A 16,358-nucleotide genomic window follows, 5' to 3' on the forward strand; every position below is an offset into this window, starting at 1 on the left:
GTCAGCATCTGGGAGTTAGGTTCTCCAAGGCTTCCCCGACTCCAGCCTGCTCACCCCGTTACTCTCAGTAAGTACCGCCAGAGAGAATCACGAGTCTCCCTTTGTTCTCCACTCCTGCGCCAGCAATGCTGAGGACACAGCCTTTGGAGCCGGACGGTGTTGCTGGCCCTCACTGACTGAGCTCTGCTTTCTAAAGCCTTGCTTGTCATTCACTGAAAATAATGCAAAACCAACGGCAGCTAACCGAAGGGTCTGACTGAATTTCCTACTGCTGTGAGGCTGAGAACCGCTCGTATGCCGCAGACCCAGCATTCCGCACACGAACCACTGCCTCGTTATCCAGGCGAGGGGCCTGTGCGGGGGCCCCGCCAGCAGGCACCTGGTGGGCCACCCTCGGCCGTGGAACCCGTGCAGCTCCCTGCCCATTCTCCCTGGGCCTGCTCTCCTCTCCGTGTTCTCTACCTACTTTGGGGTCAGTGCTTTGCATGTTTCCATTTTTAAATGTAGATGTGACAGTATGTGTTTTTTCATTCAGAAAACATCCTCCTAGTTTCACAGGTATCTATTGATAAGTGTCACAAAGTTCAATTATTTAAAAATTAATTATGATAGTTCATAAGCTAAAGTTAGGTTTTACCATGTTTTTCATCACTCTTGTACAGACAACAAAACCACACATGTCTTAAACAGGAATCAGTCTGCCACGTCCTCTGTGCTGTCTGCGCCACTTGAGAGCGCCTGAACTCTGGGCCCTCCCCGGCACTGACCTTCGCACGACTCCCCACTCGGAGAGAACAGCCCGTTGTCATGGTAGCCGTCCCGGCACTCGCAGTGGTACCATCCAGGCAGGTTAACGCAGTTGGCGCGGCTGTCACACTGCACAAAGCCTTCAGAGCACTCATCAATGTCTGGCAAAGGAAACAGAAGTGAGATTTTATACTACTGCTGCTTTTCAAGATAGTCTGCAGTAGGGCTATCGCACTTTTTAATGCCACCAAATCCTTAAAACTGGGAAATCGAGAAAGTCACTTGGTTAGCAAACGCTGTCCAGAAAGAATGGGGTGCTGTCGGTAGTAGGTGTCAGTGCCACCCTGAAGGCTTCTCTCCTGCAAGTCATCCAGCCGTAGAACATAGACAGAACTATCTGTGATGGTCACCAGTGCTGCCCATCAAATAGTCCAGACTCTTCTGGACTCCTAGTAGCACTGCAGCTCTCCAGGCCCCTCGTGCTAGGTGTGGCCCTGTTACTGCCTTATGCCAATGGGGAGGTGTGTGTCACCCCTACGCACAGCTGTTAAGGAACATGGTGACTCCCAGGGTGCCCTCCCCACCACAGTGACCTACAATCTCCAGAGGCTCTGAGGATGAGGGGGAGTTCTGAAGGAGGACAGCACCCTGGATGGACGTGTCACCTGAGCCACAAATCGGCCTCTGCAGCCTAGAGCCACCTGGGATCAGTGAAACTACACACCGCACCGCCCCCCCCCCCCCGCCCCACCTGTGTCCAATACCTAGGTCAGCAGCAGGTGTGCACCAACCGGCTGTCAGCAATACAGGACATTCACCTCACGCGGTTCACAGGTACTTATTTCATACAATCATTTACATATTTATTTCACATATATTATATTGTACTGCTTCACATACATGTACTAAACTCTGCAAAATGTCAGGCAGGAGTGTGTCAAACACAGGAAAATGTGAGGCGACAGGAAATCATGGGATTTACCCAAAGACACCTAAACATCCCAGCTGCCTGACTTCTGGATGCGTGCTTCTTCGTGCAAGCACAGCCAGGCCGAAATCGGAGAAACATGGCAGAGAGACCTCTGGACGTGACCCAGGCTTCCCCTTGGAGGTCACTACTAGTCCCAAGTGCGGGGGACTTTATTCTCCTGGTTTCATCTGCTGAATGGTAGGAGCATCTGACCCAGTCCAAGTCCTTCTCTTTGCTCAAAGAGTAGTCCCAGTGGCCACACAAAGAGCCCCTTTCTTTTCATTACCTCCTGATCTGGGTCCTGTGGGCTGATGGAGACCCCTATAAATGATCCAATGGCAACCCACCACTAAAGCTGCAAAATATACCCCCATGGACCCCACGTGGTGCTGGCCCCGCGTGGAGGCAGGCCAGAACCTGCTGCTATGCTTCCCGCCCTGCCGCGGGGGCTGGGCACAGGGTGTTGGACACGGAAGCAGGGCCAGCTGGCTCTGCGAGCTCCGGCCCTCAGGAGTCCACTCCAGCCGGCAGGTCTACTTCCTATTTCACACTCCTCTAACTCCAAACTTGTGGAAGCCTATCTTCCTAACATTTTCTTTTAGATTTTCCACTTGTCTAATGTTCAATTTTGAAAGAGAAATAGTAATGGTAAATGTATAGGTAAGTTTTAAAAATCAAAAGAGAAGCCATCACACGTTTACTTCTTGATTAGTGTGGAATTCCTCCACTAGAACAGTATGCAAACCGTTCTCTTAGACAAGTAGGTAATAGGCCAAAAAATAAGTACTGTGTATCTCTGCAACATTTACCATTATTTATGGGCTATGAAGGGGTCTGTTTGGCTTCTTCTGAAGTCAGTTACTGCCGTCGGCAATTCCTACTGTCAAAATAATTGCTAGTGGCCCATCTGCTAGCCGCTGCCTGCTCGGCACACAGCCGGTGTGGGCTGCTTCCATTGACGGAGGCCACACAGGTTTGGTGAAAAATCCCATCTGAGCCTCGGGGCCTTCCTAACTGAGGAACCACTGATAATGAATGGGCCCAGAACGCTACGCTCATTGCAGCTTTATACATCTTTTCTTCTAGCCCAAATGATGCAGAAAATTGATTATGTCATTTCCTAAATGCATGAACAAAAGAAAACAGGTTAGGATCTAAGCATTAGATTTGAGTGGCCACGTGGGCACGTTCAGAAACTCTCATTTTAGAAAATGTGATCACGGGGATGGGTGATTCGGAAGTAACTGTTAATGGAACAGGGCTTTCTCCACTGCTTCTTCTGCATCTCAGAAGTGTTCAGCCCTCAGTTTAGTCCTCTCTTCCTACCTCAACACAACTGTAGGGTCATCTCAGTCCCCATGCTATGGTCATAGAGCTCTCGGTCCTCACATAAAACATGTATGTGTGTGTGCATGGTTCTCTCATCCCTTATATCTGTAGGGTCATCTCAGTCCCCATGCTATGGTCATAGAGCTCTCGGTCCTCACGGGGAGTGTGCACATAAAACATGTATGTGTGTGTGCATATATCTGCAGGGTTATCTCAGTGTCCATGGTACAGGTGTACATTTGAGGGCTATCTGTCCCCATGGTACAGTGTAGGGCTATCTGACCCATGGTATAGTGTCGGGCTATCTGTCCCGTGGTACAGTGTGGGGCTATCTGTCCCCGTGGTACAGTGTGGGGCTGTCTGACCCCGTGGTACAGTGTGGGGCTATCTGTCCCGTGGTACAGTGTGGGGCTGTCTGTCCCCGTGGTACAGTGTGGGGCTATCTGTCCCCGTGCTACAGTGTGGGGCTATCTGTCCCCGTGCTACAGTGTGGGGCTATCTGTCCCGTGGTACAGTGTGGGGCTGTCTGACCCCGTGGTACAGTGTGGGGCTATCTGTCCCCATGGTACAGTGTGGGGCTATCTGACCCGTGGTACAGTGTCGGGCTATCTGTCCCGTGGTACAGTGTGGGGCTATCTGTCCCCGTGGTACAGTGTGGGCTATCTGACCCGTGGTACAGTGTGGGGCTATCTGTCCCGTGGTACAGTGTGGGGCTATCTGTCCCCGTGGTACAGTGTGGGCTATCTGTCCCCGTGCTACAGTGTGGGGCTATCTGTCCCCGTGCTACAGTGTGGGGCTATCTGTCCCGTGGTACAGTGTGGGGCTATCTGACCCGTGGTACAGTGTGGGGCTATCTGTCCCGTGGTACAGTGTGGGGCTATCTGTCCCATGGTACAGTGTGGGGCTATCTGTCCCCGTGGTACAGTGTGGGGCTATCTGTCCCCATGGTACAGTGTGGGGCTATCTGACCCATGGTATAGTGTCGGGCTATCTGTCCCGTGGTACAGTGTGGGGCTATCTGTCCCCGTGGTACAGTGTGGGCTATCTGACCCGTGGTACAGTGCGGGGCTATCTGTCCCCGTGGTACAGTGTGGGCTATCTGACCCGTGGTACAGTGTGGGGCTATCTGTCCCGTGGTACAGTGTGGGGCTATCTGTCCCCGTGGTACAGTGTGGGGCTGTCTGTCCCCGTGGTACAGTGTGGGCTATCTGACCCGTGGTACAGTGTGGGGCTATCTGTCCCGTGGTACAGTGTGGGGCTATCTGTCCCCGTGGTACAGAGTGGGGCTATCTGTCCCCATGGTACAGTGTGGGGCTGTCTGTCCCCGTGGTACAGTGCGGGGCTATCTGTCCCCGTGGTACAGTGTGGGGCTGTCTGTCCCGTGGTACAGTGTGGGGCTGTCTGTCCCGTGGTACAGTGTGGGGCTGTCTGTCCCGTGGTACAGTGTGTGGCTATCTGTCCCCGTGGTACAGTGTCGGGCTATCTGTCCCCGTGGTACAGTGTGGGGCTATCTGTCCCCGTGGTACAGTGTCGGGCTGTCTGACCCCGTGGTACAGTGTGGGGCTGTCTGTCCCCGTGGTACAGTGTGGGGCTATCGGTCCCCGTGGTACAGTGTGGGGCTATCGGACCCCGTGGTACAGTGTGGGGCTGTCTGACCCCGTGGTACAGTGTGGGGCTATCTGTCCCCATGGTACAGTGTCGGGCTATCTGTCCCCGTGGTACAGTGTCGGGCTATCTCAGCCCCTTTGAAAAGATGCATAGTGCAGTGCTACCTTATTTCCTGTGGTACAGTGTAGGGCTATCTCAGGCCCCATGGGGTAAGTATACCCTTGCAGGGCTATCTTAGTCTCCATGGTGTACTACAAGGTTGTCTCGGTCCCCACGGCATAGACGCGCAGTTCCAGGACCCCCTCGGTCCCCACGGCACAGACACGCAGTTCCAGGACCACCTCGGTCCCCACGGCATAGACACGCAGTTCCAGGACCACCTCGCTCCCCATCCCCACGGCATAGACGCGCAGTTCCAGGACCACCTCGGTCCCCATCCCCACGGCATAGACACGCAGTTCCAGGACCACCTCGGTCCCCATCCCCACGGCATAGACGCGCAGTTCCAGGACCACCTCGGTCCCCATCCCCACGGCATAGACACGCAGTTCCAGGACCACCTCGGTCCCCATCCCCACGGCATAGACACGCAGTTCCAGGACCACCTCGGTCCCCACGGCATAGACACGCAGTTCCAGGACCACCTCGGTCCCCACGGCACAGACACGCAGTTCCAGGACCACCTCGGTCCCCATCCCCACGGCATAGACACGCAGTTCCAGGACCACCTCGGTCCCCATCCCCACGGCATAGACACACAGTTCCAGGACGACCTCGGTCCCCACGGCATAGACAGGTATTTCACTTGCTATTTTTCACGTTTTTCTCTTCTCACTCATTTTCCAGTCATCAGGACTGTTCCTATCTGCATTACCTAATACCTACCTCTATTTACTCTTTAATACAAATGATATGCACTACATTCCTTAGTGTTCTGAAGACTGGGGATACCACATACACCTACTGAAATGCATTTTACATACAGTTAAAGGGACCAGCACTGCGGCATAGCAGATAAAGCTGCCACCTGTGATTCTGGCATCCTGTATGGGCGCTGGTTTGTGTCCTAGCGGTTCCACTTCTGATCCAGCTTCCTGCTGATGGCCTAGGACAAGAAGCAGAAGATGGCTCAAGAGCTTGGGCCATCACTACCCATGTGGGAGACCTGGGTCAAACTCCTGGTTCCTGGCACTGACTTGGCTCAGCCGTGGCCATTGTGACCATCTGGAGAGTGAACCAGTGGATGGATGATCTCTCTGGCTCTCCTTCTGTCTCTGTAACTCTAACAAATAAATAAACCAATCTTTATAGAATTAGAGCATTAACTTAGTATTTAACTACTACTGGGTAGTATTTTAGAGGATGAATGAAAGCATGTACTTCATTCATTAGCATACTAGTTAATATTTATTGAATATCCACATGGACAAAGAACCAAGTTCTGCAGAAACAAGGGTGTACAAAACAATCAAGTTCTGCCCTCACTGAAGTTATCGCATATTTAAATGGTGCTTTAAGAAAACCTCATCTATGAAAATCTGAATTTATAATCACATAGGACAGTGTTTTCCAACACGTGACACATCTGTTAGCAGTGGAACGGTATTAAAGTAATAACAGGCAAATACCTTTATTTTAGTGAGCTATTGTGTGGCACAGCAGGTTAAGCTATTTGGATGCCAGTTCATGTCATGGATGCTCTGCTTCTGATGTGCCTGGGAAAGAAGTGAAGATGGCACAAGTGCTTGGGCCCCTGCACCCACGTGGGAAACACGGCAGAAGCTCCTGGCTCCTGGCTTCACCCTGGCTCAGCCCTGGCCACTGTGGCCATTTGTGGAGTGGCCAGCCTAAGGAAGACCTCTGTCTCTCCCCTTCTTTGTTTAACTCTTTCAAATAAGTAGATAAATCTTTAGAAAAATATCTTATTTTAATGGCTGTGTATTTACTTTTAATCATTTTCATTGCAGTGAATAGCACAGTACAGTGCTCGAGTTGTATAGAAAAAGACATGACCCTTTATAATGCATATGTATGTTATGCTCAAGACTGTATCTTTGCCGTCATTTGTGATAGGATCATACCCAGAATGCCAGATTCACTTCACATTTTTAAGTTCCTGTCCATTTTTTAAAATTTAACCATTTTGAGATAATCACAAATTCACACGTAGTTGTAAGACCTAACAGAGGGACTGTATTTTCTTACACCCACTTCCCCAAGCACAGTAACATGAGCAACAGACCACAGGGCATAACCAGGACCCTGAGACAGACGCAGTCAAGACAGCACAGTGCCCTCAGAACAGGGCTCCTCCACTGTCCTCATCCACCCACCCCTACCAGCCATGGGTCTGCTCTCCATTTCAGCAACTCAACCTTCCAAGGTGCTGATAAATGCAGTCACACAGCACACAGCATTTGGGAATGGCTCCCCGTCCCTGCCCCCACTCACTGTCTCTCTGAGGATTCACCCAGATATTTACAAGTAGAAATTGTTTTTCCTTTCTTATTGCTGACTCAACTTCCACTGGTTAGCCCCTGACAAACACCTGGGTTGTTCCTAGTATTGGGTTATTAATCCTTTACAAATTTAAATCTTTAAACTGACATATAGGGGTTGGCTTTGGGGCTCAGTAGGTTAAGCCACCGTTGGTGACACCAGCACTTCATATGGGCAATGGTTGTAGTCCTGCTTGCTCAACTTCTGACACAGTCCCCTGGTAATGGGCTTGCAAAGTACAGCATGATGGCCTTAGTGCTTGGGCCCCTGCCACTCATGTGGGAGACCCAGATGGAGTTCGTGGCTCCTGGCTTGGGCCTGGCCTAGTCCCGACCATTGAGGCCATTTGGGTAGTGAACCGATGGATGAAGATTAATCTCAATCTCTCTCTATCTCCCACTTTCTCTGTAGCTTCTTCAAAAAATAAACAAATCTTGAAAAATGAAACTAAATTGACACATAAAACTGTATTTGTTGTGCACAACCTGAGGTGTTCAGGTGTGTAACACTATGGAACTGTTAAATCTAGATAATTAACAAACATTCTCTCACACAGTTATCACTTTTGTGATCACTTTCTTCGCATTTTTCAACAATAAAATAGATCATCGTCAGCTACAGGCATCTGCTGAACACAGGTCTCCTGAATGGCTTCTTCCTGCTCTTGGGCCAACATCTCCCCACCTCCTTCTCCACCATTATCACTGCAGCTGCTGGGAATCAGTGATCCACCCTGTGATTTCAGTCTCCTTGAATTTGTGCAGAGCTGTCTGTCTGTCTGTCCTAGAGAACGCTTCCTGAGCAGTTCAGAAGCGTGTGTGGGAGATTCTGTGGGTGTGTGTCACATACCTTTGGTGCAGAGTACACTTTAATGTCTCCTGGTTGATTGTGTCTGGGTGGGCTGTCTGTTACTGTAAGCAGGGTGTACTGTCCCCAATTTGGTATATCAGGGAACTCCAGTATGGGGTTCATATTTTTACAACTGTAATATTACCTTGCCGAACTGATGCCTTTATCATTATATGGTATCCTTTTTATTTCTTTTAACTACAGTGCCTCCTGCTATTTTTTCAGTTTGCTTGTCTGGAATATCTTTCTCCATCTCTTCACTTTTAGTCTGTATGTGTCCTTACAGGCGAATTCAGTCTTTTGTAAATAGCATATAATTGGATATTGTTTTTTTTTTCATTCTGTTAAAGGTAAAGAGTTATTACTGCCATTTTGTTAACTGATTTCTGATTGCTTTGTATATCCTTCCTCTCTTACTGTCTTTCTTAATGTAACAATTTAAGTTTGATCACAAAGAAGTCTTTCACAGTTTTACTTCACTCAATTTTTGATGTCATGGTTTATAAATTTTTATACTGAATTTCCTTAATAAATTTTGTGGTTGTCACTATTTTAATGGTTTTGTCTTTTAGACTTCATATTAAAGCCATAAGTGATGTGAAATCACCATTACAGTATTAGAACACCCTGACCTGTACACTGTCACTGTTATGTTCTATATTTTACATGATCATGTTATCAACATCCTTTCTCTCCAGCGTTCTGTGAAGCTGGAGCCCTCACAGCGTTTGCCTTCAGCCCTCCATTTGTGGAATGCAAGGTCTGACGGTAAGTCTGTTAGTTGTGCTGGACTCCCTTCTGCGTCATTGGCTGCTTTTCCCTTGGTGCTTTCAGAATCCGACGGTTCGATCTCAGACAATTTGATGCCTCGCAGTCATCTTACTTGGAGTGAATGGATGGATGTCTTTTGACCTTCACGTACCTGGGTACTTATGTCTTTCTCCAGTTTTGGAACGTCTTCTATTCCTTAATAAAGTTTTAGCAATGTGTCATTCTCTAGTCTCTGCTGAACTACAGTGAAAGGAGCATAAGCTATTTAAATACTGTCTCAAACCATCAGCTGTCTTCACTCCATTTTTCTTTCTTTTCCCCTGTGTATTTTCTTTTCTTTCTTTCTTTCTTTCTTTTTTTTTTTTTGACAGGCAGAGTTAGACAGTGAGAGAGACAGAGAAAGGTCTTCCTTCCATTGGTTCACCCCCCCCCCTAAGTGGCCACTACAGCCAGCACGCTGCGCCAATCCGAAGCCAGGAGCCAGGTGCTTCCTCCTGGTCTCTCATGTGAGTGCAGGGTCTAAGGACCTGGACCATCCTCCACTGCCCTCCCAGGCCACAGCAGAGAGCTGTACTGGAAGAGGAGCAACTGGGACAGAATCCGGCGCCCTGAACGGGACTAGAACCCAGGGTGCTGGTGCCACAGGCAGAGGATTAGCCAAGTGAGCCGTGGTGCCAGCCTTCCCCTGTGTATTTTCAAATAATCTGTCTCTGAGTTCACAGATTTTTTTTTTTGGTTAATCAGTTTTGCTGTTGGGGGCCAGTGTTGTGTGAAAGCCGGTTAAACTGTCCCTACACCACTGGCATTCCATATTGGCACCAGTTTGAGTTCTGGCTGCTCCATATTTAATCCATTTCCCTGCTAATTTGCCGGGGAAAGCAGCAAATGATGGTCCAATTACTTGTGTCCCTACACCCCCATGGGAGACCTGGAAGAAGTTCCTGGCTCCTGGCTTCAACCTGGCCCAACTCCAGCTGTTGTGGCTATGGGAGGAGTGAACCAGCAGATGGAAGGTATCTCTCTCTCTCTCTCCCCTCCTACCCCCTCCCACTCCCACTCCTTCTAACTCTGCTTTTCAAATAAATAAATCTTTAGAAAAACTGTGATGCTAATGTTCTCTATTGCATTTTTTACTTTTTCATTGTAGTTTTAGGTTCCAGAATTCCTGTTGGATTTATTATTTTCAGTTTCTATTCAGTTTTATTATTCTGGTTAATTACTGTTTTCTTCATGTTCTCCTGAAGTTTCCCAACCATTTTAAACTCTTGAGCAGTTCATGCATCGCCATTTGTTGAGGGATGTTCACTCAGCCCTTTAGTTTACTCATTTGAGGACGTAGTATTTCCCTAACTGTCCTTGATGCTTGTGGCTGTCCATAGTTTTTTTTGGGTTAAATAACCAGGTATTTATTCCCATCTTTGTAGTCTGGTTTGTCTGGGAACAATAAGCCTGTCCAGAGTCTCTGGGTAGGTTCTTCTGGTTGGTTCCTAAGCCTGTAATACTGCAAACACTGTAGAACTGGGGGTGCCCTATACCCAGGGCCACAGTGCCAGTAGAATCCCATGGCCTCTGAGTGTGGTGCAACACTGCACACACCCAGAGCCCATTGCTGCTGAACTAGTGAAGCACTGGAGTGCAACAGAATGGTTAATGGACATCTACTTGCTGCTAAAATCTGTCCTGGATCCAAGACTGCTGTAGTCAGTGGTGGCTGTGTGGACCAGAGATCTCATCCATCCTGTAGAGGCTCAGTGTGCAGGTATGAGCCTGGATTTAGTGGCTGTGAGGTCTGCACAGGGCTGAGCTTTACTCAAGCAGGCATGGTGTTGGGAACAAAATTCCATGCTCACTTCTCTCTCTGTCCCCAGACGGCCAGTATGTTCCTGTGCACCATTCTGCTCATGGTTGGAGCGGGGGTGATGAAAATAACCTAACACTATTCTTCCTACATTGTGCAAGACATCTGCTATAAGCAGATGTGGTGATCTTTCACCGGTTACCTTAGCTTCTGTGAAGGTGTTTTCATGCATGGATATTTCTTCAGGTGGATGTTCCTGTCTGGGTGGAGGTGGGGGATGATCACCTAGACTCTTACCTGCCATCTTGTTCTGCCTTCCTTCTGCCTGCTGTTTTTTACTTGTTTCTACTTTGCTAATTTGGTTGGACTCGTAGGGAATGAAAGTGTACTAGACTTGCCTAAGTGCACACTTCCAACTGGGAGATGAACCTGTCTGGTTCATGGTTCTAAGGAAAGCCCAAGGCTCTGTGAGATGGACAGCATCACCGGTAAGCTGTCTGATGACAGGCAAACCCTTACTTACTCAGTAAATGTTTAGAAAGAATTAAAATCTGACCTGCAATTTATGAATAATTATATTTTGTCTGCATATGAAGATGTTAACATGAGTTATAGCATTTACAAGAAAACATACTGCTTACAGTTTTAGATATGTACACCTTGTATTTTATGAATTATGTGGTAACAGAAAACAGTAAAAAATTAAAATAATTCATTTCTTGGGCACTTTCTTTAGGTTAGTTTAAGCCTAACTTCAAATTATACAGTTGAGTTAGATACACAGAGAACAGCAAACCCTGTTCTGTTATAGCATAGCACCATATCTGGCACAGGTAGCTACATTATGTTGATAAAGAGCAAGTAATTAAAGATCCTTGAGATGATTAATCAACTCTGTTACCCGTGACTGAGTTGTTGGCTTTCCTGTTTATCTGCAGATTTGTTAAAATCACAAGGTCATGTCTGCCTTGAGCTGCGCTTTGGTGGAGTCCACTGTCAACAGTCAGGGGCTGGCATTCGAGGAACACAAACCCAGCTGGGAATCAGATCATTCAGAGTAACTCTGCCAGATTCAGGTGAAGAATAGTGTCTGAAATTTGAAATGAGGTGACTGATTTTCTCATGGGAATTTTTTAAAAAATAAATTATGACAACAATGCAACTTTGAAAGCCATAAAATTCTCTGTAGTAAGTTGGGTGATAACATTACAGAATTAGTGGAAACCGTTTTCATTGCTTTCCAGCTCATAATTAAGAAGTGAACAACATAATAAAAGCAACAAAGATACATTTCTTTATCATACTGTCCACCCTAGATTTAGGGCAGACCTGGATTAAATGGCTAGAGGACACTCAGAGTGAGACAGAGACTGGAGTTCCGTTGCCCCGGCCAAAGCCAATAGGAGCTGGAAGAGGCACGAATGGATCCCTCAGAGCCCCTGTTTTTTTTTTTTTTTGACAGGAAGAGTCGGCAGTGAGATAGAGAGACAGAGAGAAAGGTCTTCCTTTTGCGTTGGTTCACCCTCCAATGGCCGCCGCGGCCGGCGCGCTGTGATCAGTGCACTGCGCTGATCGGAAGCCAGGAGCCAGGTGCTTCTCCTGGTCTCCCATGGGATGCAGGGCCCAAGGACTTGGGCCATCCTCCACTGCACTCCCGGGCCATAGCAGAGAGCTGGCCTGGAAGAGGGGCAACCGGGACAGAATCCAGCGCCCCGACTGGGACTAGAACCTGGTGTGCCGGCACCGCAGGAGGAGGATTAGCCTATTGAGCCGCGGCGCCAGCCCTGCTGACCTCTTGATGTTGGCCTTGCGCCCTGCAGAGCTGTTAGAACTCAATCTCTGCTGTTTTAAGCCCCCTATTTGGAGGAACTTCGTTATAGCCCTAGGAAAGTAACAGACCACCCAAGCTCCTTTATGACGCAGACTCTCCCCTCCAGTCTAGACCTGCAGCCTCAGTTATCCACGCAGTCTCCACCAAGACACACAGCTGCTCTGTCTGAAGGCTTCCCTGTCTCCTAAGATGCCAACGCTGTCTAGTTAGGCAAAGAAACACACAGGCACCCTGAGCTTCTCTCTCTTGTCCCTCTGTCCAATCCATCCACAAATCCCACTGGCAGCGTCTCCCAAGCGCATTCCGGCTCAGCTACATCCCAGCTCCAGCAGGCCTGTCCTGGCCCCTCTCTGCTGCTGATCCCACAGCCTGGTGAGTCTGCTTCCTCCCCTGTGCACCATGGAGTCACAGCAGCCAGACTGTGTCCCCGCTGCTCGGGTCCTACGCGTCTCTGGGGGAAGCAAGCTGTGGGGACACAGTTGCTTGGGCCATCTTCTGGTTTTGCATTCAGAGAGGGAACCCCTTATAAGTGAAGCCACTAAAAAGCCGGCAGAGTGAGTTAGGGGACAGCTACTCTCCACCCCAGGGCTTTCTAGGTCGTCTGCTGACCTTTGATCACATTTCTGTTTTCCTTCAAGAAACCATTGCTGGTCTTCATAAGTGTTGAGTCTGACAGAACCATGTGTCAGTTAGCAATGACATCTAGGTGCAAAGGACAATGGGGCTCTGGACAAAGCTCTCAGAGCTAGAATCAGGAAAGTGACCCAATCAGGGCCATGAAAACTGAACCTGGTTGGACAAAGCTAGCAAGGTAGAGAGGACAGAGAGACAAGAAAGAGCCAAGGGCAATTCTGGGGGAAATGCAGTGGCTGGGAAGGAACAGGGGCCACAGGCAGGATCGGTAGCAGGGTGGGAATCCTGTAGGACCTACCGGGAAGACAGTGCCAGAACAGATGGGCTCCTGCAGGCCCCAGGGCATCCCCAGCTGCCTCCTGTCTATACCTACAAATGCCTCTGCGCTAAGACAGACTCACAAGTCGCCACAACACAGGGGCGGCACGCTGAACCCAGCACTGAATGAGAGTTATTTTACAAACTCCTGAAAGCTGCTCAAAAACCTGTGTGGTTTTTATTACATCCACAACAGAGCCAACAGGTCAGACGGGAGACTCAGAACAGTTCCCCCCGTTCATTTGACACACATTTATCTAGCATCTATCATGCAACACACGTGCAGCCGACACTGAGAACCTAAGAGTTCACAGTTTTATTTAAAGCCACAGACACAGCAGGAACATTTGCTGCAACACAGGGCCGGCACCACGAGGCGGATGGACAAGGCCGCCTGTGAATCTGGGGAAGAGAAGCTGCTCTCTGCACCGTGCTGCCTCGCGGAGGCTCAGCGGGAGCCAGGCCCCTGGAGTCAGGCGCGCTGACGGGAAACTTCCAGCCGCACCTCTGCTCACGGCACTTGCTCATCAGCTCACCCTGACCCAGTGCCTGCTTTCCGAGCGGCCTTTAAGCAGACCGCGAGCTCCGCACCGGGACGACCCGGGGTTGTGCGTCCAGTCACTCCAACAGCAGGCATCAGCTCGCCCACTTGACCTGTCTTTCCGGGAGGACTCTGATTTCTCCATCCATCCAGCGGGACAGAGGGCGGGAGTGTTCTGTGGAATGGGTGCCTACGAGCCTTCTAATTATGAGCGTAGTGCTCACAAGGCTGTGTGCATTGAGATGAGCTTGCTGGCTGGTATTCAGGAAAACAAGCTTTGAATGGCAGACCAGGACTGGGAGGTGCCAGCCAAAATAGCTGTCTGTATGTATTTGCAAACTACCTGACACATCCCTATCACAGGAAATGCTGCTCTGAGTGAAACGCGCTCAGGGAGCCTGTTTCCATACGTGGGTAAGAAGTCGCCGGGCACCGCCCCGAGCCTCCGTCCCCAGCAGAGGTGCCCAGCCAGTGTCATGTGACTCTCCCAGCAGCTCTGTAACCAGCACTCCAGTCTGCTGAGACTGCCAGCGCCTCTCAGCCAGAAACAGAACACACCTCCCCACACAGATAACTGAAGGGAACACACCAGCGAGAGAGCAACTGAGCAAACCACTAACTCCTTCCAATTACGGCGCACTGAAACAGCCCGTGGTTTTGTAAACATGTTTGCTCTTTAATGGGGCTCTGAAATCTCACAGCCTCTCCGACGGATGGTGACTGTCCACACAAGGTCAGGTAACCAAACTTTTCCACACTAATTATATTTTGTGTTCATTCTAACAACCCATTTCTTCAGGATCAATCACATGAGTTGTGCAATCCAATTGTACTGCGGAGGCAACCCCAAATGCAATCTCAGGGCCTCCAGGTCGGAGTCTGATCATACACAGCCAGCCTAATTCTGTGTTTGGGAAACATCTCAAAAAGGGGGAACAAAGGCTTTGGTTCTTTTGGTGATTATCTCATGTAATGAGCTTTGCTAATTGTGAGCTACTAACTACCGGGTATCTTCTTCATCCAAAGTCCATTCTGTCATTTATACACTCCTTACCCAACACACACACACACACACACACACTTTTTCTTTTAGATTTGTAGGGTGACAAGAGAAATGATACGAGGAATCCAGAGGAAAACAAACCCAGTCTCTGTAGGAACAGAGCTATTACAAATGCCTTTATTTTATTTTGTACAGTTCTCATTTTATAACTTTTGTGAAGTTAAACACACACTGGTTTTAAAATTTAAAAAGACTCACAAAAAAGATACTGCAGCTCATGGAATGAAAGGCGATTTGGTTAAAAGAGCAGCTCACCTATGCTCTTTACATCAATTAACAGTCAGCACCATCTGGGCTCATGCCCTCCCGATCCCCTACCCCTGCCCAGACCCTACGCTCGGAGAGCTGCACTGACCCTTGCCCCTCGCTTTTGCCCGCCAGGCTCTCTCTTTCTCACACACACACTCCCTCCCTTTAGATCTCTTTGCAGGTTTCACTCATCCAGAAGCCATTCCAGGTGCTGGGCTCACACTCTCCTTCCGCCCCACTGGGACATCTATCAGGCTGCTGAGAGTCTGCCAGCCTCAGCCAAGTGTCGGCCCGGCCAGGCCCTGGGCCTCGTGTTGCTCACCTTGGAGCCCCAGGAGATAACCTGGCACACAGCACTGGGCCTCGTGTTGCTCACCTTGGAGCCCCAGGAGATAACCTGGCACACAGCACTGGACCTCGTGTTGCTCACCTTGGAGCCCCAGGAGATAACCTGGCACACAGCACTGGACCTCGCGTTGCTCACCTTGGAGCCCCAGGAGATAACCTGGCACACAGCACTGGGCCTCGCGTTGCTCACCTTGGAGGCCCAGGAGATAACCTGGCACACAGCACTGGGCCTCGCGTTGCTCACCTTGGAGCCCCAGGAGATAACCTGGCACACAGCACTGGACCTCGCGTTGCTCACCTTGGAGCCCCAAGAGATAACCTGGCACACAGCACTGGACCTCGCGTTGCTCACCTTGGAGCCCCAGGAGATAACCTGGCACACAGCACTGGGCCTCGCGTTGCTCACCTTGGAGCCCCAGGAGATAACCTGGCACACAGCACTGGGCCTCGCGTTGCTCACCTTGGAGCCCCAGGAGATAACCTGGCACACAGCACTGGGCCTCGCGTTGCTCACCTTGGAGCCCCAGGAGATAACCTGGCACACAGCACTGGGCCTCGCGTTGCTCACCTTGGAGCCCCAGGAGATAACCTGGCACACAGCACTGGACCTCGCGTTGCTCATCTTGGAGCCCCAGGAGATAACCTGGCACACAGCACTGGGCCTCGCGTTGCTCACCTTGGAGCCCCAGGAGATAACCTGGCACACAGCACTGGGCCTCGCGTTGCTCACCTTGGAGCCCCAAGAGATAACCTGGCACACAGCAGACCTCAATAAAATGTGTCCATTTCTGATTAATTCATACT

The 16,358-nt window shown here is 49.7% G+C and overlaps 1 protein-coding gene across 2 annotated transcripts in view; it reads right to left on the reverse strand.

The window, feature by feature from the left end:
- The window catches only part of NELL2 (neural EGFL like 2), a 482,922-nt gene that overhangs the window by 16,949 nt on the left and 449,615 nt on the right, over nucleotides 1-16,358 (reverse strand). For both annotated transcript variants that reach the window (XM_062195104.1, XM_062195103.1), the window contains exon 17: nucleotides 768-908. In XM_062195104.1, the coding sequence (XP_062051088.1) occupies nucleotides 768-908 (141 nt within the window). The remainder of the gene's footprint in view (nucleotides 1-767; nucleotides 909-16,358) is intronic.

Source organism: Lepus europaeus, chromosome 6 (assembly GCF_033115175.1).
Source record: "Lepus europaeus isolate LE1 chromosome 6, mLepTim1.pri, whole genome shotgun sequence".
Taxonomy (NCBI): Eukaryota; Metazoa; Chordata; class Mammalia; order Lagomorpha; family Leporidae; genus Lepus; species Lepus europaeus.